The following is a 25,729-nucleotide window of genomic DNA, read 5'->3' as shown; positions in this document are numbered from 1 at the left end:
CTCTGTGTGTGTTTGTGTGTGTGTGCATGCACTGCCAAGAAGCAAAACTGAGGTTAGTTAAATTATAAATGGTGTGCTTGGAACACTGCAGGATTAATTTGAAAAAGATAACTATCAGGTAAAACTCAGATTTTGTTGCAAGGAATGGTTACTTATGAAAGAGTAAATTACAGACAGAGGCGTAATTTCATGAATGAATAAGATGGACCAAATCAAATTAGTTCTTGATTATACATTAAAGTCCAGTTCAATATCGACTGAAGCAAAGGAAAGTTAGCCAATGTAAACAATATACTGTAAACCAAGTTTAGCAAGAGACTACAGTTGATTAGGTATATAGTAATTTGATTAAACAAAAACAGGGAATGAATGAGAAACCTGTTCAGTTCAACACCCGCTGACCACAACCTCATGACAGTATTACAAATACAGCATTACTCTAGAAAACAAACATCTGTACCTGGGGAAAAAAGTCCTTCCAAACAGATGATGTGTATGTTTTATCAAAGTACTAAATTTTATGCAATTTTTCCTGTACTTATTTTATGTCAAGGTTCAAATTTCTGCTTTTCTGAATTTTGCAGTAACTTGCCGTTTACAGGGAACTTTTCCCCTAGTACTTTTCCATCTCCAAATACTACTCTCCCTCTCTTCCTCCCAAGTGAGCTTTCAGGAAACACTCAGGAATTTATCTTCTCTGAATAATCAGCATAGTCCAAATGGATTGTTTTCCATTTAAATAATCCTAACATGCAGAGCTTTGTTTTGAATGCCAGTGAACGAAAGACACAATAGTTTGTGTTACAGACTTCATCACTGAAAATATTCATACTACACTGACACACAACACAAAAGCGAAGTTTCCAGTGACCAAATTTTAATTTAGCTTATTCTGCTGTGCATACCTAAGCTCCCCCACAGTACTAAGTGCATCTAATATGCTCTTTCTAACCAATACTGTTATTTAGTGTTGCTGTGTCCTATTAACCGTGGTCCACACTAGATGTGGATGCATTTCAGTGATGGCTAACTTCCAGCATGTACAGAGATTGAAAAACACTACGGGATTCAGTCACATGGAAGTCTACGTAAAAATAGGATATGGCTGTTATTTGAACAGAGATTAATGGGGGAAACAAAATGTAATCAATCAAGAGGTGTTTAAATCCACGGTTACTGAAAAAAGAAGAAATGAACAAATCTATAACTACTGCATTATTTCATTATTTCAAGCTGTGGTTAACTTTAAAAATGCTTTTTGTTGTGAAACAGTTCCTTTCCTCAGAGATAGCTCATAATGGTCTTGGATTTTAACTTTCTTTACTGTAGAAAGGATAGGAAGTTGCATGGAAACAATGAATGGAAGTGCACTTTTTATCACACAAGGGCAGGAAGCATTCAGCTGGCTTTACATTAGAATTCCATATTGGGGCCAGAGAAAAAAAATAAACCATGTTGTTTTTTAAAAAGCCTATTTAAATTCAAAACCATTGTATTTTTAATAGATTGATATTGAAACTATACAAACCAACCGACCCACATTACTGCTGCTATTGTATTGCTGAAAATGAGTTATAATAAACTTTTGGTAAATTAAAGACAATAAGTAATGAAATTCCAGGCCAATTTAAGGCCAATTTCATGAGGTGAAGACAGAATTATATTTATTTTTTATATCCAAATAGACAGGAATTCATAAGGCAGTAAACACCACACGCGCGAATGAGACTTCAACATCTACTTTAGGAGATTCACAGAAACCCAGTTGTCCTCTGACTTTTCCTTTCCCTTAAAGGAAAAGGGTTACTTATTTAAACTGAGAATAAATAGACCTCAATTCTTTCGATTCTCTGATCTCAAATCTAACAGACCCTTTTAAGAACAGTACATGCTATCTATCTATAGTACTTATACAGCCCCCATCTCTGTAGTATCCAAGTGCCTCACAATCTTCAAGGATATATCCTCATAACAGCCCAATAAAATAGGGAAGTCCTAGGATTCCCATTATACAGATGAGGCAAAAAGAGACTCATGGTACAATTTTCAAAAGCACTCATGTGCCTTAAGATATATCCCATTTCCAAAAAAAAGTCCTATTGATTTTCAAGGTCACACTGGAAGTCTGCAGTAGTGCAATGAATCAAACTCAAGTCTCCCAAATCGCAGGTTAGCACCCTAAACACTACACCTTCCTTTCAGGGGATACTCCATGTAGAGGAACTGCCCTACTGAAGTAGGATAGCGTTCGATCTAGTTTGGTATCCTGTCTCTGGCCATGTCAGTACGTGTAGATAAACGTACCAAAATATGCACTAACTTTGTGCCAATGACAATGTAGTTAGTTAGTACAGTACTCCTCACTTAACATTGTAGTTATGTTCCTGAAAAATGCGATTTTAAGCTAAATGATGTTAAGTGAATCCAATTTCCCCATAAGAATTAATGTAAAATGGGGGGGGGGGAGAGGTTCCAGGGAAATTTTTTTCACCAGACAAATATAAATATACACACACACACACACACACACACACACACACAGAGTATAAGTTTTAAACAATTTAATACTGTACACAGCAACAATGATTGTGAAGCTTGGTGGAGGTGGTGAAGTTAGAGGGTGGAAGAGGGTGGGATATTTCCCAAGGAATGCCTTATTGCTAAATGATGAATTAGCATTCAGCTGAGCCCTCAAGGGTTAACACGTTGTTAATGTAGTCTCACACTCTACAAGGCAGCATAAATGGAGGGAGGGGAGACAGCATGGCAGACAGAGAGAGAGAGAGAGAGAGAGAGAGAGAGAGAGATGTGCATTGCCCCTTTAAGTACACTGACACCACATTCTAAGTACATTGTCTTTAAAAAGATCAGGAAATTGAGACAGCAGCTGCGGCCAGCTCTCTCCCCTAAGCCCTGTTGTGTCTCCCCCCTGCTCTATATGGAGAAGGCATAAGTAGGGGTTAGGAGTAGCGGGGAGGGAGATACCCTGATATTAGTCTCCCTCTTACCCCTCCTCTTCACAGTAAGCAGGAGGCTCCGGGGAGCAGCTCCAAGGCAGAGGGCAGGAGCAGCACATGGCAGTCGGGGGAGGGATATTTGAACTGCTGACAATTGGTACCCTGCTGGGCTGCTGCTGCACAGGGAACTTAGGGGAATGAGGAGCTGATGGGGGGCTGCCGGTCCACCCTGATTCCAAGCCCCCACCAGCTAACTCCAATGGAGCCCCCACCAGCTAACTCCAATGGGCTGCTCTTCCTGCAAGCAGTGGACAAAGCAGGCGGCTGCCAAACAACGTTATAAGGGAGCATTGCACAACTTTAAACGAGCATGTTCCCTAATCGATCAGCAACGTAACAATGAAACAACTTTAACCAGGACGACTTTCAGTGAGGAGTTCCTGTATAATATGAAGACTATACATGCCACACTTATTAATTCCTTGGAGTTTTTTTTTTTTTTTTTTTAAGTCTGAATGATTGAAAAACCATGACAGGAGAGATTTTTTAAAGGCACAAATGGCATTTAAGACACCTAAGTTCCAGTAGAAAGTCAATGAGAGTCAAACACCTAAGTGCCATTTGTGCATTTGAAATTTCCCCCAACATGTCCACAATTACAAGGTCATTTATTGGACTAAAAGGGCAGACACAGTGCAGTACAACAGTCTACAGCTGATGTTTTTATACATGCCTAATGTGGATGACCTCAAGGATGCCACCCAAGATTGTGGCTGGCTCCTCAAGTTAAGTTAAGTTCCTCTTGCAGCATAGCACACCACACTCTCATTAGCTAAGTTTCCACTTTGGCAATATTTTACAGCTATTGCTCTTGAAGCCAGGCAATTCTACTATAAAGACAGGATATCCAACACATAGCAATGAACCCATTACTGTGTTAGATTACAGCTACAGTTTTCAAACTATGGGGTGGCCTCCCAAGAGAGCGTAGGAATATGTCAAGTGAGGCATATACATATATACATATACATATTTTTTATACATATACATATATATGTATGTATAAGAGCTCTGGGTGTCAGCCCTGGGTTGCTGGGGCGCAGGCAGAAGAGCCATGCAGATGTGAGAGGCAGGGGGAGAGGACAGCCAGAGCCCCGCTGTCCAGGACTGACAGCTGAAGCCCCGATGCCCAGGCTCAGGCTCTTCTCCCCCACCCCTCCATCCTTCACCAGGAAGCAGTCACGGCTCGGGCTCTCCTTCCTCCCTCTCCCCCAATCCCTCACCTTGAGGAGGCGGCAGCCAGCCTCCAGTGCGGGGGGCTCTGCTAACAATTCAGGCTGCCAGCCCCGGGGTGGTAGCAGCAGCAAAGAAGTCAAGGTGGCAATGGAGTGCTAAGTCTACTATGAAAAGTGATGTTGACAAAATATCACTTTTCACATTGCAACCCTTATTTCTGAGCTGCTGCTGGTGTGGTACTGCTTTCACAACTGGGCACCCAGCCAGCAGCCACTGCTCTGCCTTCAGAGCAGGGCGGAGTATATGTACTTCTGTGGTTTGAGGGGCATAAACAACTACAGAGACAAAGAAGGGGGGCATGATACAAATAAGTTTGAGAACCACTGGATTATTGTATATACCACTGATACTCCGATCTCAGTGGTTCAGGAGCCAAATTAGCAATCAACATTACCCAAAGAGCCACAGTAGTGTGAATTCATTGTTTCATTTACTCTCTACATAGAATTCTCGCAGCAAAAACGACTGATGAAGTATTTTTATTTTATTAACTACAATTGGTTAATAGCATAGTAAAAGCATCCTGATTGGTTGTTAATTAAATCACACAGCATTTTAATATCATGTGCTGCAAAGAGCCCAATGAGCTCGCAAGCCTCAATCTGAGTATTACTGATATATACAAACCACTCAAACATTCTCCCTGTGGTTTACGGCATCACTAGATGCTCACCCAAACTCAGAGATGGAATTATAACTATATAGTTCAACGTTTGTCTGTGTTTGATACGGGACAAAACTAGCTTGTCTCTCTCACACAGGCAGAGGCTCAATGGGATTATATGCATAACTAAGGGAATCAGAATTCAGCCCTATGTTTATCCACTCCCTCTTTTCCCTCTATTTTCTCTCTTCCACACCACTCCCAACCCTCCTCTTCATTTGTATCTTCCCTCCAACTCTTCCCCCTTCATCAATTGGCTGCTGTATAACCCAGTTCGGCTTCAGCTGGGATGTCACTGTGTCACGCATTGTCTCTAAACACAAACAGAGCAGCTCTTTGTATGAACTGGATTGTTTTTTACTTCTCCATGTTGGATTAGTGGCAGCCACAGGGGGTATATCTACACTGCAGCTGGGAGTGAGCCTCCCAGGCTGGGGAGACAGACGTACACTAGCGGGACTCAAGCCAGCATGCTAAAAACAGCAGTGTGGATGTTGTGGGCTCAGGCAGATATTCAGGCTAGCCACCTGAGCTGAGACCCAGGAGGTTGGGTGTGCTTGGGAGCCCCAGTTGTCACCTGAGTCACAGTGTCCATGCTGCTATTTTTAGTGCACTAGCTAGAGCTGAGCGAGCATGAGTCTGACTACTCACGCTGGGAATTACATTTCCCAGCTGCAGAGTAGACATACTCTGTTGGAGACACTTTGTCTGCTCATGCTGGACTTATTTCCTTCTCTAGGGAGGCAGGTAGCAGTGATCCCTACCCAGATTGGGCTATCGCTGAAGTACCTGGGCCATGACCCCAGAAAATTCACATATCCAGGCACTCAAGGAGAGGGGAGAAGCAGGAGACACAGGGCCTTCCTTTTCCTTCTTCTTGGCCTTGTCTGCCACAATTCTCTTCGCATGGTTCACAGAAGTTCCAGCCACTGCAGAGCTTCAAGCAAGGACATTAAGTAGGAGACTTTAAAATGTACTCTGCTCTCTGAGCACAGCAGAGCCATGGAGCACAGCTAACCATTAGAAAAGGAGTACTTGTGTCACCTTAGAGACTAACACATTTATTTGATCTTAAGCTTTCGTGAGCTACAGCTCACTTTATGAAGTGAGCTGTAGCTCACGAAAGCTTATGCTCAAATAAATGTGTTAGTCTCTAAGGTGACACAAGTACTCCTTTTCTTTTTGCGATACAGACTAACACAGCTGCTACTGTGAAACCAGCTGACAATTAGAAAGTGACAATTTATTCTGCTCAAAATAATTGGGACATTTTACTTTGAGCTGTATGTCAGGAAGGTCTGATAAACTTGTCGCCAGCTGTGGAGGCAGAATGAAACCGACAGGCTCTGAAAGGAGAGAGATTCTCCCAACTCCTGCATTAATAATCATGGACAGCTCTGATTCTGCCTCACCCCTGTCCTAAAGTGTAAGCAGGCTCAAGACCCACTTTAATGGATGTGGATCCTTAGTGCAATGAAGAAAAAATATGGTTCTCACTCAGGTTTATAGGGTCTGGTTAGCAACTTCAGTGCGTCTCAGTAAGTTGCAAAAACGTTACTCCAAGGACAGAATTTGGCCTACTGCTGGTAAAGGTTGTATTTACATTGCTCTGTGCCACCAAATGCAGACGCATAGGTCTCAGAAAAAAGCCAGAAGCCAAGAGAGAGGAAACAGGTTTAGGGGGAAGAGGAGTCCATAACTTCTAACATGCCAGTCCTTTTCTAATTAAAAATAACAAGATTACAAGTTCAAATGAAGGCTGAATTCCTATAACTGACCTTTAAGGGTAAGTTCACTATCATTAAATGTCTCATTGCACAAACCTTGAAAACTGATCTTGTTTCCACAGCTTAAGCAAAACAAAACTCCCTCTTCATAATACTCTAAGCTTCAGCCTGGTCTTTGAGAAAATGTTCTGCCAAAGGTAACAAAAGTGATGGCAAATATTTATTTTCTTCTTTCTCCCCTCTTTCACTCAGTAGTCACTGTTACTTAGTAGCTCTGCATTGTGAAGGGACTGCAAAGCTAACCCAGCTGGATAAGTGCAACAATGACATTGACTATGCAAGCTTAAAGTTGTTTCTTGTTTGTTTGGGGTATTTTTTTGTTTCCTAATTATTTTTTTAAATTTAAGAAGGAAGGAGGTGTAGGGCTGAACTCTGTGCCCAGAATTGTGAGGGTATACAGTGGAGGAAGAGTCCTCCCCAGATCAAGAATTGTATACAGCGTCCTTGCACTATTTTGAGCTTGAGAACTCAGAGTCTAGCACTCTCAGAAGGGATGTGGAGAGAGGGCCCCTCCTATTCACTGGCCAGCATGGGCAAGTCATTTGTCTGGTTTGAAGCCAGGCAGTCCTGTTTTTAAATGGTTTGTCCCCTGCTCATTACTGGGACAAAACCCCAGATGAGGCCTGGGGGACACCATTTTGAAGAGCCCACTGCTCTGCCTGGCTGGTGCGACCGTACCTGCGAGGTCATGCTGGAGGGAGCAGGGCAGTCTTCAAAATGGCATCCTCCATATAGCCTGACCTTGGATGCATGGTCATGCCAGTGGGAGCAGTCACTCAGGCAGTGGTGGGCAATGCCATTCCCAGAATGTCTGGTATTCTGGGTGTGCATGAGTGGCCAATGACCAAACAGTGACCGACTGTGTTCCGTGAGCTCCAGGAGACGTTACACCTGATACTCAGTGCTTCCTGAATCTACTGCTGGGTGGGCGTGGCTCCACATTATCCCCTGATGTGAATAGCAATTTAAACCCAACAGAGCCCATGGTGGAAACAACAAATTTAATGTAGTACTCACTCACTATTACTCCAAAAAAGTCCTTCTGTATCATACTGAATTGCATTTCATTGGTCTCCATGATGAGCGAACAAAAAACTAAAATCCCTTTTGTGTTCTATGGAAATTTGCTTTGAATCAAACAATGGCTATTAAAACTTCCAGTGGAGAATGGAGCGCCCAAACATAGTTCCGTATCAGTGAGACTGGTGCTGTAGACACATCACACCTTTTATAACTTCAGAAAAATATAATGTGATGAAAGATTTAAAAACAAGCTACATTTTTCTCCCCCCCCAACCCAAAAACACCACAAAAAGCTGCTTTTCTTTTGAATACCCTGGGCCAAATTCTGCTCTCCACTTCACTTGTGTACGTCCATAGGTGCAAAGTTACACTGGACCATAGAGAAAGAAAGTTAGAGTAGAATTAAATATATGGGGCAAATTCTACAGTAGGGTGAGCAGCTGGCTTAATTTAGGCTTATGGAAACATATTTATCTTTAGCTATTCCACATGTTCTGGTTATTCCTCAAAAATCTCTCATGATGAAGTTTTTGAGTGTATGTGTGTTTTTTGTTTTTTTAATTCCTCTTTGTCCATAGCTTTCGATCTACTCAATAAGATACACATTGTACTGTAAATAATTTGTAGGCTTGGGTGAACCGCAGCTAGCATTAAACAATATGTTAATACATGTATCTATGTTTTTGCAGAGTATCAAAGAACATCTCGTAAAAAAAGAGGAAGGAAGGGCATTTTCTAAAGTCCAGTTGCTGGAATCTTTAAAACATGATTTAAGATACTTATCATAAAAGAGATTCAATTCCCTGCTTCACGACAAGGTCAGCTACAAAACGGTCGTTATGACCTGGGTTTAAACACTCAAGACTCAGCAAATAATTGCAAAAATAAAAAAGCAAGGCCTATTTAAATCTTCGGTATATTTTTTGTTTACACTAGAAGAATAATTAAAGAATGGGCAACAAACTGTCTTCAAGTTACCATAGTGATATTTCTTCCCCATGGAGTTTACCATTGTGAGTTAGTCCCTGTGGACATCATTTTTAAAACTGCCTGAGCACAACAAATGTTGGCCCATGTACTCCAGCAGAGCCATGAATATTCTGAAGGTCAGAGACAAGCATGGATTATTTTCAATTAGAAAGCCAATTTTGTTGGAAGATATCCAGAAATAAAGTTTGGCCTTCGATCAGTGTGTTCAAAAGCATACAAACCAGCAAGCAGTAAAAAATCCTCCATTTTGAACTGGACTGACACCAAGCATACTATTTTAACAGTGAGAAGAAGGAGATTTGATTTGCATGTACTGTACACACATAGTTTCATTCAATTGGTCCCTATCAACTGAGTTACTCTGCATTTACACTTATGTAAATGAGGGTAGAATTTGGCCCACTGAACTGGATATGACTTATTAGAAGAACAATCCGAAGAGACCAATTTGAATAAATTACCCCTATATGTACTATTAATTCTGCATAAGGATTGTGGACAAACAGGAAACAAGTGTAAAGCGACCTTCCTGTACAGGTACAATTCTTTTTCCCTCCTAGTTCATGTTCAGCATGGTTGTAGCACAAAATACTAGCTCAACAGCTCCATTTGCATTCTCAGTCTTAACAGTTTCAGCAGTCCACCTAACATACAGCATGCTTACAGAATCCCAAGTAAATGTATTCTCATGATGTCCTCTGTTTAGCGGATCTGCTATTTATTCATTACCTTTACACATATATCATATCTCTCGGGATGTTGTCAGGGATATGTTTGGGAGAGAAGATGAAGTGTTTGAGGCTGTAATTACATGTAAATACTCATCTGGGCCAATCTATTTTTTCAAATGAATGTGGAACAAGGACCTTAGTCCTAACCCTGGCTACATTCCTGCTCTCTAGATTAATATACAGAAGATGTACACATACTGTTGTTAAAACACCATATGGTGTTAACCAAGATAATTTTATGATACTTTTATTCTCTTGCAGATGCCATTTGTTCATTTTTGACAAATCTCATGTCACAATGGAAAGTACAATAATCATACTAGCATTGCCTTGGCATGCTTAATAAATGTATTAAATTGCTATTCATATTTTAGGGCTGTCAATTAATTGTAGTTAACACAAGCGATTAATGCAAAACAAATTAACCAGATTAAAAAATAGTCATGATTAATCATAATTTTAATTGCACTATTAAACAATAATAGAATACCAATTGAAATGTATTAAATATTTTGGATATTTTTCTACATTTTCAAAAATATTGATTTCAGTTACAACACAGAATACAAAGTGTACAGGGCTCACTTTTATAATTTATTACAAATATTTGCACTGTAAAAAAGAAACAAAAGATATAGTATTTTTCAATTCACCTCATACAAGTACCGTATTGCAATCTCTATCATGAAAGTGCAATTTACAAATCTAGAATTATTTTTTTACATAGCACTCAAAAAGAAAATAATGTAAAACTTTAGAGCCTACAAGTTCACCTCAGTCCTACTTCTTGTTCAGCCTATCACTAAGACAAACAAGTTTGTTTACATTTATGGGAGATAATGCTGCCTGCTTATTTATGACATCATCTGAAAGTGAGAACAGGCGTTCCCATGACACTGTTGTAGATGGCATTGCAAAGTATATCTGTCACATCTAGCAGGTAAATAACTTGTTTGTCTTAGTGACTAGCTGAACAAGAAGTAGGACTGAGTGGACTTGTGGGCTCTAAAGTTTTACATTGTGTTTTTTGATGTAGACATGTAAAAAAAAAAATCTACATTTGTAAATTGCTCTTTCAAGATAAAGCAATTGCAATACCCGTACTGGTATGAGGTGAACTGAAAAATACAATTTATTGTTTATCTTTTTTACAGTGCAAATATTTGTGATTAGAAAAATGAGCACTGTACACTTTGTATTCTATGTTGTAACTGAATTCAACATTTTTGAAAATGTAGGGAAACATCCAAAACATTTATAATAAATTTAAATTGGTGTTCTATTATTGTTTAACAGTGTGATTCAAACTGCAATTAATCACGACTATTTTTTAATCTCACAATTAACTGCCATAATTTTTTATTTGACAGTCCTATAAATTTTACTTAATAAAAATATGCCTCATGCAATAGATCAATCTACTTAAAACTACTATTTGACCTATATTTACTGGAAGTTTAGTGGCAACAAGCACAATCAATTACACTTAAGTCATATAAAGGGATTTGTTCCACTCTTGGGAGCACACAGGAGATTGTTTTTTCTAAACATAAAGCTTTTCCTGGCATGACTTCATTTACTTTTCTCAGCATTACTAAATTCACCCTTTACAATGGCAGGACATTGTTGTCATGACATAAGGTCTCTCAGTAGCGCTTCTCTCCCTAGTCTCACTGCAAGCACACTATTCGTACCTCAGAAAGGGATGGCGAGACTGGGGCTAACTATTTCTTAAAAGACAGATAAACAGCAATATGTCAAATTCTGAAAATTTAAAATATTTTTTCTCCTCTCTCTATTTTCCATTTGAAGCTCCTCAGTACCAAAAAGAGTAACAATTTAGGGGAACACTACAAAAAGTTCTCTGACATGCCTCAGAGATTTGAGGTCTGAAACAGTTTTAATGATTTTTTTTTTTTTAAAAAACAGGACACACTGTAGCCTTGATTAATTTAAAAAATAAAGACTATTATGGTAGCACTCCTTCAGATACCGCGGAGTTACTCATTCTTTTTGAAAGAATCACTCTTTACTTTCTGGTCTAACCATTTTTCAAGAGGCTTTAGAGGGCTTAGTAGTGCTTTCAATTGACTAGCTCTTACTGTACGTCTACACTGCAAAAAAGGTTCACTTTACTAACTCAGTTTAAAATAGCAGTGAAGACACAGCAACTCTGCTTTAATTCTGGTTAGCAGCTAAAATTAAAGCCTATATGGGAGCATGGGGCTGAACTTGAGCTGCTAAATTGAAAGTTGAGTTGAAAGTCGAGCTGGTCTGTCTGCACCACTTTTTAAACCCTAGTTAGCTACCACAGGTTAGCTAACTGAGTTAAGAACTCAGATTTTTTGGTTTTTGATTTTTGCAGTGTAGACAGAATCTCCACATCAACTCTCTCTCTCTCTCTCCCAACTGCAAAGAAAAAAAGACTGCTTAAAAATCTAAGAATGGGGGTCAGGTTTAAGAATACTGTTCTGAATTAACTGCCTGCATTACAGATTTGTGAAAACACAATTAATAATGTTACTATTTATATGACCAAAACCACTATTTCAGAGCTTTAAAAAGTGTGATTATAACTATAAATGTACTCTAGAGTGGAAAACAATTGCACATCTTATCTCCAGCCACAAATTATCTTGTATATCTTCTCTTCAATATTACTGGCCAAGCTGGAAGCCTAACCTAACCACCATGCCCACTTGCAGCTTTCACCAAATAATAGTTTGCTAGCAAAACAGGACTATTTCCAAAAGGAACACAAGTATGTTAGAGTAAGAATTTACTGTACTGCTCTTCAGTAAACATGCAGAAATCTAGGGAAACAGTCTAAAATCACTCCATGTAAAAGTAATAGTATTGCAGCAATCAGATAGGGAAGAAAAAATATCAAATAGAAAGCATGAAGTATTAGGAGTGTAACACCATCAAACCACATACATTTTAACTTCACTCTTCAGTAAAAGGAGAATCAGTCATTTTGCTCATCACTGAAGTTGGAAAGTTCACAAGTTAGAAAGCACTTATGAATAAACTGACTTTTTAAAAATACTTTTAAATCTCACTGATGCAAAAAGGTTAAATTTGAGGAAACCTAATGGTTATTTGAATTCTAGTATTTATTTTTTTTTAAAAATTTGCTCCTTTGAGGAGCTAGTACCTCCATTCACACTGGACTCCAGTTCTGGTTTCCAGCAGCTGCAGATTAAGAACTCCCCATTAGTAGGTCCTAGTGATAGTTACTCAGACCTCTATTTTGCCTGGAAAGCTCCTTCCTTAAGAAAACTGATGTAGTCTAAATTCTACTGGGATCTGTAGAGGGATAGTATGTGTAGGCACCTGATGAAAAATAAGGTATAGCAGCATAGAGTGTAAAATGCATAGTACATCTCAATGTTGGGAAGGGCAAGGAAGAACTGGATCATATTTTCATATTTACTCTGTTGTAGAAATGTCCATAACACAGGGTTTCTGGGATTAAATATATCCTCATGAAGCAAAAAAACATTACTTACCTGAACTGTAGCCATTGTACTGGGAGATATCATGCATATGTGTATTCCTCACAGGTATGTATGGGCTCAGTACACAAAGCTGGAGAATTTTGTCTAGCAGTACTGTAGGGGTGGCACTCACACTTTGTGGCTGTAGGCCCTCCCCTGGCTACATGGGGTGGCATGGCGTCAACTGCTTTCAGTTCTTTCTCACTGAACTTCAAGAGCATAGACTCCAATGCAGAGGGGGACTGAGGGTGGGTAGAACACACATCTGCATCACATCTCAAGAACAACAGTTACAGTTCAGTTAAGTAACTGTTTTTTATTCTTCAAGTAGATGCAGCTGGTATTCCACATAGGTGACTCACAAGCAGCACTCGCAGTGGGTGGATCTGGGAGTCTAGTTAAACAAGGATTGCAGAACTGCCTTCCCAAAGTTTGCATCTGCTCTCGATGCTGCAGTAATGGCATAATGGCTTGTACTTGTGTGTACAATTGATCAAGTGTCTGCAGGTTGGTGTTTTTAGGTGACATTTCAATATTGGACATTGACATAGCCTGCACTCAGGTAGAATGAGCTCACACATGGGGCATGATCAGATCTCTCTTGTATTCTGTCTCGATATATGAAGTTATCCCGAGAGACTGTTTGCAAAGAGATTGCTTGTCCTTTCATTCAGTCTGCCTATGACAAATAGATGAGGAGAAGCACAAAAAGGCTAAGTCCTGTCCAGGTAAAAAGTTAGACACTGCCTGACATCCAACATCTGAAGACACTGCTCTGCTGGGGTTGCATGTGGCTTAGGACAGAACACAGGTAAATACACCACCTGGTTTAAATGAAACTGAGAAACCACAATAGATAAAAACAGAGGGTGTTGTCACAAGGTCACTTTGTCTTTGGAGAACAGCATGTAAGGAGACTCTGCCATCAAAGCCTGCAACTCAGACACTCTCCTCGCAGATGTTAAAGCTATCAGGAACACATTGTTTTGACACAAAAGAGAAAAGGAAGATGCTAGAGACTCAAACAAAGGTCCCTTCAGAGCCACTAAGGCCTTAAGGTTCTACAAAGAACTGCTTCTCTCAAGAGCTGGTGGAAACAAAGGATTCCTTTCATGAACGTTGTTACCATAGTATTCAAAAATAGCAACCTCCTAAGGATGGGCAGATGAAACACTGAAATCACCACCAGATGCACCATCAACAAGCTAAGTACAAGACCTGACGACTGGAGATATAATAAGTATTCCAAGATGTCCTGGATATAAGCCAGCTTTGACTGAACTCCGTGGGCCAACAATCATATTGAAAAATACTTCCATTTGGCAAAATAAGCCATTTAGTAGAGGGCTTCCTACTATTGAGCAGAAGCTGTCATACAGCTTCTGAATATCACTCTTCCTTCTCCTATAACCAGGCACACAGTGGCATGGAGAAAGGTGAGCGCAGGATGCAAAATCTGTCCTTGAGTCAGAGGGTTGGGATGAAAAGGAAGGGATGTGGAAGGCTGAATCATTAATGTGAGAAGGTCCAAGAACCAACATGGCCTCGGCCATGCCAGAGCAATGATGATGAGTCTGGCATGGTCCAGTTTCAATATGATAATGACCTGCAGAATGATTGGAATCAAAAGAAAAGCATATAGGAATGCTGATTCCCAACTCAGGTGAAAAAAGTGTTGGCCAAGGAGCCTGGACTGAGACCCCCTTAAGGGCAAAACTGACAGCATTACTAGTTGTCTCTCATGGCAAACAAGTTGATCGTCTGGATACCCCAAGCTACAAAGGCAGGACACAGAGCTTCAGAGACGCAGGTAGAAATTCCTCATGATGTGAACCGCAAGTTGATTCTGAACCCCAGGTAAGCGATCAGCCCCTGGAGTAATGCTTTACCTGGTACAAAACCGCCAGAGCCTTATCACCTCCTGACATAGAACACTTGACTGTAGTCCCCTTTGTCCGTTTGCATAATACATTGCAGCAGTATTGTCAGTGAGTATGTGAAACAGTGAGCCTTTGATGTGGACTAGGAAAGTGTGACAGGGATTGTAGGTGGCCCAAAGCTCCTGGACTTTGACATCAGGCAGTGAAGTTTCCTATTCTGACCACAGGCCCAGAACTTTCAGTGACCCCAGATGAGCTCCCAAGACCATCAAGGAGATATTGTTGACAATAGTCCTGGTTAGCAGGGGCTGAAAGAAACAAACACCCTGGCATACGTTGCCATGAACTGTCCATCACTGTAAGGAGTCCACGATCAGTAGAGGAAGTGGATCCATTTGTCCAAGAGACGGATAGACTGACAAGCCACATTTGGAGAGGGTGAAGATGCAATCTGACAAAATGGACCACTTGTGTGCATGCAGCCATGTGAGTCAGCACCCCCAGGCACACTCAAGCTATGGGAGAGGATTGAGACTGCAACTCCAGACAAAGCTGGTCAGCCAGCAACAATGCTCTCAACCTCATTAGGGCCCAAACGAACTTGCTTTTTTGAGTGGGGACAAACATTGATTTCCCGTTGTTTAGGATAAGGCCCAGGCAATTGAGTCAGTGTAGTGTGACATGTATATGAGAGAGGTCTTCTTCCCTGGCTTGCCTCAGTCGCCAATCATCCAGATATAGCAAGATATGAATTCCTTTCAGCCTGTGGTAAACCATCACTGAAACTACAATTTGTTAGAAGACCTGGGGTAGCAGAGAATAGCCAAAAAGGAGTAGGTGTACTGATAGTGACAGTTCACCATGACAAACCAGAAGACTTTCCTGTTGCTTGGGAGAACCACTATGTGGAAATAAAGTATCCTGAAGGCCCAGGGTAGCAAGCCACATTGTGATTTAATGTGGGGAGGACAGTTGTTAGGGTGACCATCTGGAATCTCCCAAACCTAATATATTTGTTAAAGTGCGGAGCTCAGGAATAGTCTCAACCTCTCCCTTGGAATTGGGAACCAGAAAGTACTGAGAATAAAACCCCCAATCCCACCGCTGCAGAGGAACCTCCTCCACAGCTCCCAAAGCTAGCAGAGACTAAACCTGCTTGAAGAGCAGCATCTAGGAAGAGGAGTCCCTGAAGAGGGATGGGGAAGGAGTGTAGAGAGGAAGGATGGAAAAAAACTGGATGGCATAACCTGGTCTGACAGTGCTTAGGACCCAGTTGTCTGTGGTAACTGAGTCCCAAACATTGTAAAAGTGAGCCAGTCTGTCCCTGAAAGGGGTGATAGGTATGTAGAAATCATGACTGGATCACTGCCCCAGACAGAGAGTCAAAAACAGTCACTCAATAGATGCTGGGGAGGACATGAGTCAATTGGCTGAAACTAGAACCTGAAGGCCTTTGCCTCTGAGATCCAAGACGCTTTCTGGGGTATTCCCGCTACTTTGCGGGAAAGAAGGACTGCCCAATGAACTGCCGAGAGCAGTACTGCTGTTGCTGACTGCTAAAATGGTACCTTTGTATCACCACAGGATACACCTCTAAAGAATGCAGCTTGGCTCATGAATCTTTAAAAGAGTGCAAGTTCTCATCTGTCTTCTCTGAGAATAGCACTCAACCATAGAAGGAAAGATCCTCAATAGCCTGTTGCACCTGAGAACCAATGCCATAATTCTGCAGCCATGACACCTTCCTAATCGTCACAGCTGAAGCCATAATTCTGGCCAATGTATCAGTCATGTCCAATGCTGACTGCTGAGAAAACTTGACCATCAAACAGCCTTCAACCACAAAAGCATTCTGGAGGCATCCAGCAACTTGTCTGCAAATTTAGGTATGGCAGTCCAATTAATGGAAGTCATATTTATATAGCAACACTTTTTGGTTCATGACACACATTTGCAGGGAAGAGGAGGTTTAAATCTTTCTCCCAAGTCAGTCCATCTTCTTGGACTCCTTTTCTTTGGGAGTAGATTGATACCTACCCTGTCAAGCCCTATCGTTCGCTGCAGTCATAACAAGAGCATTAGGGACTGAGTGAGAATAGAAACCCACAAAACCCTGCATAGGGATGAAAGAGTACTTCTCCAAATGCTTCGCAGTAGGCAGCATTGAAGCCCTTGCCTTTGCAGGTTCCAAGACAGTGTCATTAATAGGGAGCACTATTCTCTCCAGTACAGACAGTTGGAGAATGTTGAGAACTTGTGCATATTTTCCTGTAAAAATTCTGCCTGGATGCCCAAGAAAGCAGCCATAAGCTTCAAAAGATCCTGGTATGCCTTGAAATTCTCAGGTACTGAGGGAGAAGAAGAATCTGGTACAATTGAATTGTCAGGAGATGACAAAGAAATAATCAAATGAACCAAATGCTGTATTTCCAATTTGCAGGGGAAAAGAAGGCAGAATGGACTTTCCTGAGACTTCAAGCAATGTAGTTCCAAAGTAGAGATCTGAATGTCCTTCACAAAATGTGTAAACCTAATAATCAAAGTGTCTGATTTTTCCATTTTAGGATATGAATAATTCCTGTGAATCTTAATAGGATTATTCCTGTGCAAATACTCTACAGTGGGAGACTTGGACCCTTGTTCCTTTAGGAGACTCAGTAGAGCAAACAGCCGCCTTGGACCACACGGGACTTCGTCTCCATCTGTAGTAAAGACATGTGACTGTTTACTTCAGTTGTAATGCAATACAGAACTGAAAAAAATATGTTCTGATTGGTCCAATATTTGCCAGAAACAACAAAAAGGTTTTCATTCCAATTGGCACTTTGAGCCTCCTGCTGGAAGGAGCCATCTTGATTAAAAGGGAAGTCAAGATGTGTTACTAGTTATGTGGGAGCCCAAAGTAGGAATACAAGCTAGTTTCCAAACTGCTGTAATAGTGGTTTAACAACCCTACACAAATAACTGTATATGGATTTATGACATTATACTACACTTTTGAATCACTATCTTAAAATTTACGTACATTTTGCTTGCTGGGCTGTTTGTAAACAGAGTGAAATCCATGTTTCATCATTTACGGTAGTTCTGGAAAATGCTAAATGGTAATTTGCTAACAAAATACCCATATCAAATATGATAATGAGAGTGAGACAACATCACATTTACCATATACAGAAAAATGAAAACAAGTAGCATGAGTCATCCGATTCAAATCAATTTACCATACTGGTCTGATTGTAGCGAGTGATGTGATGTGTAGTCTGTTGCCTCAAATGTGAAAGGAGAGAGCTTTTCAGAGGTGGAGTGGGGGAAAGATGTGTTCTCTATAAAGGAAAGAAGCATCTCTGATTACACAGAGACTTTGGAAGTACGTTACACTGAACTGCTTTAATCCATAACAAAAGACCTTTCCTCCCCTGCCATAAGTAATTTCATAGATTCATAAATCATAGAGCCAGAAGAGGCCAGAGGGGACAACTGTGATCATCTAGTCCAGTGGTTCACAACCTTTCAAGACTACTGTACCCCTTTCAGGAGTCTGATTTGTCTTGCGTACCCCCAAGTTTCACCTCACTTAAAAATCACTTGCTTAGAAAATTAGACATAAAAATACAAAAGTGTCTCAGGACACTATTACTGAAAAATTGTTTACTTTCTCATTTTTAGCATATAATTTTAAAATAAATCAACTGGAATTTAAATATTTCAGTGTACAATATAGTACATAGTATAGTATATAAACAAGTATATATAATATATAAACAAGTCATTGTCTGTATGAAATTAAGTTTGTACTGACTTCGCTAGAGCTTTTTATTGAGCCTGGTGTAAAACTAGGAAAATATCTAGATGAGTTGATTATATCTAGAAGACCTGTGCATTCCTCCAGGGGACACATACCTCTGGTTGAGAATCATTGTCCAACCAACTGTAAAACACAGGCCGTAGGACTTCACACTCCTGTTTGAACTAGATGCTTTTAGAAAAGCATCCAATCTTGATTTAAAAATTGCCAGTGATGGACAATCCACCAAAGACCAATGGTTAATCACTCACACTGTCAAAAACGTATATCTTATCTCCAACTTCCATCCACTGGATCTTGTTATACATTTGAAGAGTCTTCAATCTACCAATTTTCCCCCCATGTAGGTATTTAAAGATTGATCAAGTGACCCCTTTACTTCTCTTAAGGAAACTAAAGAGATTGCACTTGAGTCTTTCACTACAAGGCAAGTTTTCCAATCCCTTAGTCATTCTCATGTCTCTTCTCTAAACCCTCCCAAATTTATCCACTTCCTTCTTGAACTGTGGAGTCCAGAACTGGACACAATATTCCAGTTGTGGCTGCACCAGTGCCAAATACAGAGGTAATATAATATGTCTTCTCCTACTCAAGGTTTCTGTTTATACATCTCAGGATTGCATTAGCCTTTTTGCTGCAGCATTGCACAGAAAGCTCATGTTTAGCTGATCATCCTCCATGAACCCCAATCCTTTTCTGAGTCAATGTTTACCAGGACAGAGTCTGCCATCTTGTATCTCACTATTCTGTAACTTAAACTAGAGACCCATTTAGCAATTTTCCATAATATCTGTCTAGATAAAAGATTAGCAAAACACACATCTTTCTATTTCTGTAACGTCAATAAAATTTACTTTTATTTAAGCCAAATGTCATGAGATTGTAGATACAAGGTGGCAACAATTTCTGGCAGGTGTCTTGGAAAGATACTGAACTTTGGTCTTGGATAAAACTGACTCAGTAATGAGTGGCAATCTCAACACAAGGCCAGGGGCCAAGTGGCTTCTGATATTCCCACTATGAACATTGCCACAAAAGGGACTGACAAGGAAAAATATGGGTATCAGAAATATCTAAGCAACGTGAACATTAGTAGGTTCAGTGCACGGGCTTTGTAAGCTGTTTAAATTAAACAGTACACATTAAAATTTTCCTTCTATTAAGCTAATAATGAAGAGTTCAAGAAACTACCTCACTGGCCCTAGGTTCAGAAATGCCAGCTCTAATTATAAACCTAAACAAATAACTTTCATAATATTTCCAAAAGGTCAAGGGCTTCTTACCTCAGCAAAATGGGTGCAGATTTTCTAAAGCTGTCACCCGTTAAAAGGGAATTTTGAGATAAATGCTTTGCACAAACATGACTGACTATATTCTCCTTTTTTACAACCTCTTACTGTTACAACCACTAATTTACAAGGCAAAAGAAATACAGGCATTTAAAGAGTTTGCCCCTTAGGCAAATAATTCAATGATTTTAAATTTAAAGACTTCCAATTAATTTCTATTTACCTAAAGTATCATGTTTCTTTTGAGTGCTAGACATTAAACACCCTTCATAATTAATTACCTCTTCATAAAAAAACCAAGCATGAGCAACATATTGTTAAACATACTGGATGGAAAAGAAACTGAAGGTGAAAAATAGGTGAATTACTGTCATGAATCCAGATTAGCACTAACCTAACTTTGGAATACGCACAGCATATAGAATGTGTACAGTTTATAACTTTAGCACACACTTCCATTTTTTTTAAATGAAATGTCATCCGATGAAGTGAGCTGTAGCTCACGAAAGCTTATGCTCTAATAAATTTGTTAGTCTCTAAGGTGCCACAAGTACTCCTTTTCTTTATTCATGAATGGGAAGTGATAGAGAGCAAGCTTAATTAGTATACTATTTCACAATGATTTGATTAGGCCACACAAAAAGAATGTTTGGCTTAGCAGCACTTTCATAACCATGGGTCTGTCAGAAGGGATCATCATGATAATCTGGTTTGACCTCCTGCACATTGCAGGCCACAGAATCTCACCCACCCATTACTGTAATAGACCCATAACCTCTAGTTGAGTTACTGAAGTCTTCAAATCTGGATTTAAAGACTTCAAGTTACGGAAATTCTACCATTAACCTAGGTCAAACCAGCAAGTGATCTGTGCCCCATGCTGTAGAGGAAGGCCAAAAAAACCCGCTAGGGTTTCTGCCATTCTGGCCTGGAGGAAAATTCCTTCCTGATCTCAAATATCACAATCAGTTAGTCCCTGAGTAGGTGGGTGAGACCCACCAGCCAGACACTTGGGAAATAGTCTCTGTAGTGACTCAGAGCCCTCCCCAAATAACAGCTATTGGAGTTATTTGTTAATATCAGTCTTGGATGGGCCACATACCATTGCAGGCAGTCTCATTACACCGTCCATTCCATAAACTTATCAAGCTCAGTCTTGAAACAAGTTAAATTTTTGCCCCTACTGCTCCCCTTGGAAGGCTGTTCTAGAACTTCACTCCTCTGATGGTTAGAAACCTTTGTCTAATATCAAGCCTAAACTTGTTGATGATGGCCAATTTATATCTATTTGTTCTTGTGCAAACACTGGCCTTAAATAACTCCTCCCCCTCCCTGGCATTTATCCCTCTGATGTATTATAGAGAGAAATCTTATCTTCCCTCAGCCTTCATTTGGTAAGGCTAAACTTGCCAAGCTCCTTAAGTCTCCTCTCATAAGGAAGGTTTTCCATTCCTCTGATCATACTAGTAGCCTCTCTCTGCATCTGTTCCAGTTTGAATTCATCTTTCTTAAACAAGTGAGAATAGAATTGCACACAGTGTTCCAGATGAGGTCTAACCAATGCCTTGTATAAATGGTAAGAACACTTCCATCTCTCTACTGGAAATACCTCGACCGATGCATGCTAGGACTACATTAGCCTTTTTCACAGCTGCATCACATTGTTGGCTCATAATCACTCTGTGATTGACCAATACACCCAGATTTTTCTTCTCCTCTGTCCCTTCAACTGACATATCCCCCAGCTTATAGCAAAAATTCTTGTTGTCAGTCCTTAAGTGCAGGACCTTGCACTTCACATTACTAAATTTTATCCCATTTTTATTACTCCAGTTTTCAAGGTCATCTAAATCAGGGGTTCTCAACCAGGGGTACATGTACCCCTGAGGGTACACAAAGGTCTGCCAGGAGGTACCTCAATTCAGAAAGGCATTTGTCTAGTTTTACAACAGGCTACATAAAAAGCACTAGTGAAGTCAGTACAAACTAAAATTTCATAGAACGACTTGTTTATACTGCTGTATATACGATACACTGAAATTAAGTACAATATTTATATTCCATGATTTATTTTATAATTCTATGGTAAAAAATAAGAACATAAGCAATTTTTCAGTAATAATGTGCCATCTCACTATTGTATATTTATGTCTGATTTTGTAAGCAAGTAATTTTTAAGTGAAGTGAAACTTGGGTGTATGCAAGGCAAATCAGACTCCTGCAAGGGGTACAGTCGTCTGGAAAGGTTGAGAACCACTGATCTAAATCTTTGATGGTATTCTGATCCTCCTCCAAATTGGCAATACCTCAATTGTGGGTCATCCGCAACTTTATTAGCACACTCCCACTTTTTATGCTAAGGTCATTAATGAAAATGTTAAATAAGACTGGTCCCAAGACCGATCTCTGAGAAACTCAAACAGTAACCTCCCTCCAGCCAGACAGTTCACCTTTCACTATGACCCACAGTAGCCTCCTCTTTAACTAGGCCCTTACCCACCTTTCAATTCTTGTATTAATCCCCATCATCTTCAATTTAACAAATAATTTCCCATGTGGGAAATGCCTTACCGATATCCAGGTAGATCAGATCTGCTACATTTCCTTTGTCTAGAACAGTGGTTCTTAACCTGGGGTGCGAGATGCCCTTTCTGGGGGTGCGAGACATGCCAGATTTTTTTAGAAGGTAAATCATACAAAATACAAATTAAGCACAGGCACGTAAGTACAACTACTTTGTTTCATCAAACCTATGTATTTATTAACAATATACATTTTTATTGATTACTATAATATACAAAAAATAGATATCTAGGTTTAAAGAACTGACCTACTTCAACGATTTTTGACAAGGGGTGCGAGAACATATTTTGAGAACCAAAGGGGTGCAAGCTGCAGTAAAGGTTAACCACCACTGATCTAGAAGACCAGTTATCTTCTCAAAGAAAGAGATCAGGTTGGTCTAACACAATATACCATTTGTAAAACCTTGTTGTATTTTATCCCAATAACAGTTTGCCTCTATATCCTTAATGACTTTCTCCTTCAAAATTGGTCATAGCAGGACCCGGTTACAATTATTATTATTTTCAAAGGTTTTGAACATAGTTTGGTGCACATCCAACAGCTTCTGTATGTTAAACAGAACCAAAAATTGGGAACAACTAATTGTATGAAATTCTTCAGTTAATTCAAACTAAAGGGGCCGCTAACAACATCCATTATTGCCCATAACTCACCACCACCACCACCACAAGGCCCCACTGAATTAAAATCTCAATTATATTAGAAATGTGGGTTTAGGAAGTACTCTTTTGCAGCAATAGCCAGGAGCACCAGGGCAGGGATAGGCCTAGCCAGAGCCCCACGGAAATTAGCAGGACAAGTTCTCCACCTCTGTTCACGAGGCCTTAGTAGTCCCCCTTCCCCAGCCATATGGGCTGGGAGATGAAAGTAGGACCTTCCAAGGGGTGGGAGGAGCCATCCCTAAAAGCAGCAAGGGAGGAAGAGGCCCAGGGCCCCAACTCTCATCCGCTGCCCACCCTCCCCCATATACTCATGATGTCAGTGAACGGCTCTATACGTTGTGAAGTCTGGATGCTATTTTCTGTCCGTTGACTGGCTATGTGCCTTGACCTCCTTCCCCCTTTCCTTTCCTTCGAAGTCCCTCACCTTCCTGTCTCCTCTCCCTTTTCTTCACTCTCCCCTCCCTTTCCTCTCCACTCATCTCTCCCCCTACCCCGCCCCGAGACCCCAAGCTCACCTATCGGGGCCTGATCCAGTAGGTGACGTCAGAGCATGCATTCCAGATTGGGCCCCGCAGAGGAGATAGTGGAGGAACGCCATTCTTTCCCCAGTTCATGAATAGGAAACAGAACCAAGTCAGGAACCCATCATCACCCTGATCCCTCTGTTTATACACTGCACCCCTTATCACCACCACACTTTATGTCATTTTTTATGGTAAGCACTCTGCAGCAGGGATCACATCTTATGTGTTTCTACAGCGCCTAGATCTGGACCCCATGGTACTAGTCCGAGATCTTTGTGCACTATCACAATATCAAAATAAAATAAATAATTATTTTAACAACATATACATGAAGCATCTCATCTTAGAAATTCTTTGCATCTCTGCACAGTTCTCTGGTTTAGTTTTATTATCATCTTTGAAACTTGCTTTGGAATTATATTAAAATGTATACTATATTTCTCTTTAAATTATACTCTGCTTTGACGGCTTTTTACAGTTCTTCGTTCTAGGAAGTCTGTTTTATTAAAATTCCAAAAGCAGAGCAAAGCCAAAACTATGTTATCCATACACGCAGCTAAAGTTAGTATCCAACTTTGCTAATTTTTAATATACATCCTGTTTCTCTTAACATGTTTGCTTCTGTGTCTTGATAACGAGCTATGAATTGATTATTTTTGATAAATGTTTACAAATACCTATATGTTTAAGATAATGTAAGACGAATCATCATCATCAAAGGCTTTGTCTGGGTCCAAGTCAATAAAAGTTACGGCATTTTTTAGATCTTACATTCGATGGGCCAAATACCACTGGAAACAACTAGCCCAGACTCTTGTGTCCATGAAGATCCTACTGCACAAATGGGGTCTATATTAATAAGGTGCTCAGCATAGATATATCTGATATAAAGTATTGACTTCAGGATTTGGCTGTGATACAGTTCACGTGCTTGCTGGTCCCTAGACTGGTTAACATGCAAGTATATTACCATGATTCGAATTCTCTGTGGGAAATGCAATTGCATGGTCTGTGTGTGTGGAACTGTGGCTCACTGAAAATTAATTTTCATTTTCTGAACACAGGTATCAAGACCTTCACAAAAGGTGGAAGAGGGACTTGAACTGAGTATCTTTCACATCCAAGCTGAGTACACCAACTGCTATGCTAAAAGTTAGGAGGGAAGGCCTCCATACCCACACTACTGCGTTGGTAAGCTCACCTATCGGGGCCTGATCCAGTAGGTGACATCAAAGCATGCATACCAGATTGGATCCCGCAGAGTAGATAGTTGTAGGAACGCCAATCTTTCCCCAGTTCATGAATCGATTTGGGACTTAAGTGTCTGGATGAGAAGCAAAGGGCTATAATGCGCATGCCCAAAGGCAGAAATATAGACATTTACTGCAAAAAGTAACGTTTACTGCAAAAAGTTTAGGCATCTACAGGGTTAGGCGGCAGCTGAGCTGGGGTTTTGTGAATCCCAGCAGGGCCTGGCTCTGGGATTTAGACACGTAAAGTGGCAGTTGGATGCTCAAGTCCTTTTGTGAATCTATCTTAGCCTAGCCTAGCTTTTCCTTAATCTGTTGAAGTTCATAGGAGATTTTCCAGAGAAAGGACTAAATGAAAAGTGAGAAAGGATGGTCCTAATAAATTTGGGAGTGGATCTTTTATGCAAATTTATAGGGGATAACTCATATCTCATGTAGATGGCAAGAGGATTTAGCCACAAATATCCTATGCATGCTTGCTTGCTTCTTCCTTTTTTTTTTTAGTGTGCTCAATAGAGAAACGGTTACAGCTAACATTACTTTGAAGACCTATTTGTAACCTTTCTGCCCATCAGAGTTGCAGCAATAAGGAACGGGTTCAGTATCTAGGGGTTCCATTCCAACAACACAATGCAAAACCGGCTCAAGCCCCCACCCAGTGACCTGGGACAATTACATACCACCCCCCCGGGCGCCTCTAAGAGCGATACTTCCGCTCTTGCAAGCGCAAAGTCTGAGAGTAGCAAAAGCTTTTAAATAACAGAGAGAAATAATGTGGCATT

The 25,729-nt window shown here is 40.3% G+C and overlaps 1 protein-coding gene across 24 annotated transcripts in view; it reads right to left on the bottom strand.

The window, feature by feature from the left end:
• TGFBR3 (transforming growth factor beta receptor 3) overlaps positions 1–25,729 on the bottom strand; it is a 182,572-nt gene that overhangs the window by 108,398 nt on the left and 48,445 nt on the right. For 6 of the 24 annotated variants that reach the window (XM_043520067.1, XM_043520068.1, XM_043520066.1 and 3 more), the window contains 2 exons: positions 24,942–25,021; positions 18,053–18,154 (listed from right to left, as the gene is read on the bottom strand). The exons of 9 other annotated variants lie outside the window; for them this stretch is intronic. In XM_043520067.1, the coding sequence (XP_043376002.1) occupies positions 18,053–18,154; positions 24,942–25,021 (182 nt within the window). Of the gene's footprint in view, positions 1–12,960; positions 13,241–18,052; positions 18,155–24,898; positions 25,022–25,729 lie in introns of those variants that run through there. 9 more of the 24 variants (XM_043520073.1, XM_043520072.1, XM_043520070.1 and 6 more) reach the window with 5 other exon arrangements.

Source organism: Dermochelys coriacea, chromosome 8, assembly GCF_009764565.3.
Source record: "Dermochelys coriacea isolate rDerCor1 chromosome 8, rDerCor1.pri.v4, whole genome shotgun sequence".
NCBI classification, from domain to species: domain Eukaryota; kingdom Metazoa; phylum Chordata; order Testudines; family Dermochelyidae; genus Dermochelys; species Dermochelys coriacea.
This window is presented reverse-complemented; position numbering and strand designations above follow the sequence as displayed.